Below are 2864 nucleotides of genomic sequence, written 5' to 3' on the forward strand. Positions count from 1 at the left end.
TGAGGACCACACACATGCAGCGGGGTAACGCCGGGTGCCTTCCTCCCCTCCTTGCTCGGCACAGTGAGCTTGATTCATTGCTAAGGGCTCCTACTCAACGCTCCATCTTCTTACTTCTAATTAACACACATTGCTGTGGTTTATCAGGTGGAGTATTTGCACGCCCCCCTGCCCCAGCAGCACCACTTACTGTCCTCCTTGGTCTGGATGTAGAGCACGCTGCTGCGCACGCCGTCGCCAGCTTGGGTGTAGGCCAGCACCTGCACGTTGGTGAACTTCTCCATGCCCCGCAGCTCCACTCGCTCCCGCGTGGTCGTGATGTTCTGCATCTCACCCCACTCTGCCAGGAGACGGTGCCCGTCAGCCCCAGGCCACCACCCAGACGGGTCTGCCAGGAGACGGGGCCCGTCAGCCCCAGGCCATCACCCAGACGGGTCCCCAGCATCACCCGTTCCCTGCAAGCACTCACCTCCGTCCATGTAGAGGGACCAGAAGATGACCCGGTACCCCTTGAGCACCCCGTTGAGGGTGCTGCGCGGGGGCTCCGACCAGGAGATCACGGCCACGTCCGATGTGATGGAGATGGCCCGCACATTCTCAGGGGGCTGGCTGGGAACTGAGGAGGGGACAGATGGGGGGATGCTCAGCAGGAGGATGGAGAGGTGGCACATGCCAGGCTGAAAGAGCCATGTCCCCCAGGTCAGCTGCCCCGACTGCACCCCACCACGTGCAGCCCCCTCTCCCCTGGCTGCTCAAGCCCCTGGAGCTGGTCCTGCCCAGCATCTGCCTCTGACGTGCAGTTTTGCTCCTCCTGGATCACCAAGGCGGGTGCAAACCCCGCGCGCATGGGGACAGGGAGGGTGCCAGGACATGCTGAGCTTCCCAGCAAGGGGAGAGAGGGAGAGCTGGCTGGATGCGAGGTAATGAGATCCCATTGCCCCATAAGAGGTAACTCTAATTTTTATGAGCATTTAAATGATAATACATCACTGTAACGATCTTCTTTGAAAACGGTTATTGTTGCATATTACTTAGGTGCAAAAATATAAGCACCATGTAATTAGGGACTGAGTATAATAAACTAATACAGATAGTCCGTTTGAACAAAATGAAGGTAATATAATTATGGAAAAGACACTATTGCTAAAACAGGGGCCCTTGAATACCCCAGAAGGAGTGCTAATGTAGCCAGGAAATGATCATGGTTTGACAGGCTAATGAGAGCCTTAATTAAGTATGAAAAACTGCTGAGTAAACGCACTGCAAAACTTTTTCCTTGGTGTTTTTAAAAGGACTGAGGCCACCAGTGATCTCTCCTGGATGGAAACCTCCCTGGCACTTCAGCAACACATAAATCCACCTTGGCATCCTCCTAATTGCCAGCCAGCGTCCCAGCATCCCCATACTCCCAGCTCCTCCCAGGGCAGCTGTGGGTGTGCCCACAGCCACCCCAAGCCCTGCTCGGGACAGCCAGGGAGTGGCCGAGGGTGGCAGGGCTGGGATCTAGCACCAAGGAGCAGGAATACCACCTGGCCCGGTGATGGGGACAGCCTTACCGTCCTCCAGCGTGGTGGCGTTGATCTCGCTGGACGACGGTCCCGTCCCCGCACGGTTGAACGCCTGCACCACCACTCCATACTGTGCAAACTTCTTCAGGTTGTCCAGCGTGTAGACCTCGCTGTCGCCCGTGGCTTTCATCTCCACGATGCTGTACTGCCCGTTGCTGCCCGGGCTGTTCTCCCGGTACCCGATCTGGTAGCCGCGGATCACCCCGTTCTGCAGCTCCTTCTTGGGGGCCTGGGGAACAGGGGACGCAGGACAGAGCGATGTCACACCGGGCTACGGTGCCCAGCAAGGACGTCCCAGGGCTGGAAGCTTGCAGGGATCCCCAGCATCTTTTCTCAATGCTTTTACACTTTCTCTCCCCACACTTGGGTGGACACAGCATGTGGCAGAATAGTGATAAAAAAGGGCCACCAGGTCCTCAGAGGCCACCAGAGAGGAAGGCGCAGGTTGGGCAGTGGGACGTGCTCAGCCAGCGCTACTCCCCAACTGTGGCAGTTCAATGGGAGGAGGGAAGAACCCCAAGTCTGACAGCCTTAAAAATGCACAAGGCCAGGTTGAGATCAATCCTAACAATATTTCTCTGCAGCATTAAGAAATCAATAGGGTTGATTGCAAATTTATGTTACAGAGCCAGGGCAATCCATCTCACTGAAATACTCCTAAAACCAAGTGACTTATCTTTCAAGTGAATCTTATTTTCCATTAATCTGTTTCTCAGCGCTTACAGGGAGCGGGGAGAAGCTGGAACCCTAAATTTACTGAGTTACCAGCTCATTCCAAAGTCCTAAGTTTATAATCAATTTTATTTTTCATTATGCACCTTTGGAAAAATAAATCCAATTCTAAATTTTATTGATCTTTGCTCAAACACTTTACAACCCACTGTCTCAGAGTTTACATATTTATCCTCTCTCCCCATGGCCCCCCACGGACATCCTAGGAGATGATGAGCTTGTTACAAAACATGATTAATAAGGAGCCCATGCAACGCAGCCGAGCTGCACACCCAGCCTTCAGGTTTGCATTTTCCCTGGGAAATTCTTCAGGGCCCTCATACCACTGACAAAACATCAGGTCCCAAGGACAAGCTGGCCCCGTGGCCAGGGAAAGCCCAGGCACAGCCCCAGCCCCAGCCCCGCTCACCTTCCAGGTGACCTGGATGCTCTGGGATGTCATCGGCTGCAAGGTGACATCCATCGGAGGCCCATCGGGAGCTGCGGACAAACAGACCCAGAAGAGCATGTTGAGAAGCATCTGGGAAAGGAGCTCTTCATTGGGAAAATACTTGGCTTCGGAAG

At 54.3% G+C, this 2864-nt stretch overlaps 1 protein-coding gene across 1 annotated transcript in view; it reads right to left on the reverse strand.

The window, feature by feature from the left end:
* DSCAML1 (Down syndrome cell adhesion molecule like 1) overlaps positions 1 to 2864 on the reverse strand; it is a gene marked incomplete at both ends in the record, with an annotated part of 23382 nt that overhangs the window by 8277 nt on the left and 12241 nt on the right. Inside the window, 4 exons of the mRNA XM_010083071.1 lie at positions 191 to 340; positions 470 to 616; positions 1557 to 1797; positions 2710 to 2789. Coding sequence (XP_010081373.1) covers positions 191 to 340; positions 470 to 616; positions 1557 to 1797; positions 2710 to 2789 — 618 coding nt within the window. The remainder of the gene's footprint in view (positions 1 to 190; positions 341 to 469; positions 617 to 1556; positions 1798 to 2709; positions 2790 to 2864) is intronic.

This window comes from Pterocles gutturalis, unplaced genomic scaffold, assembly GCF_000699245.1.
Source record: "Pterocles gutturalis isolate BGI_N339 unplaced genomic scaffold, ASM69924v1 scaffold18045, whole genome shotgun sequence".
NCBI classification, from domain to species: Eukaryota; Metazoa; Chordata; class Aves; order Pterocliformes; family Pteroclidae; genus Pterocles; species Pterocles gutturalis.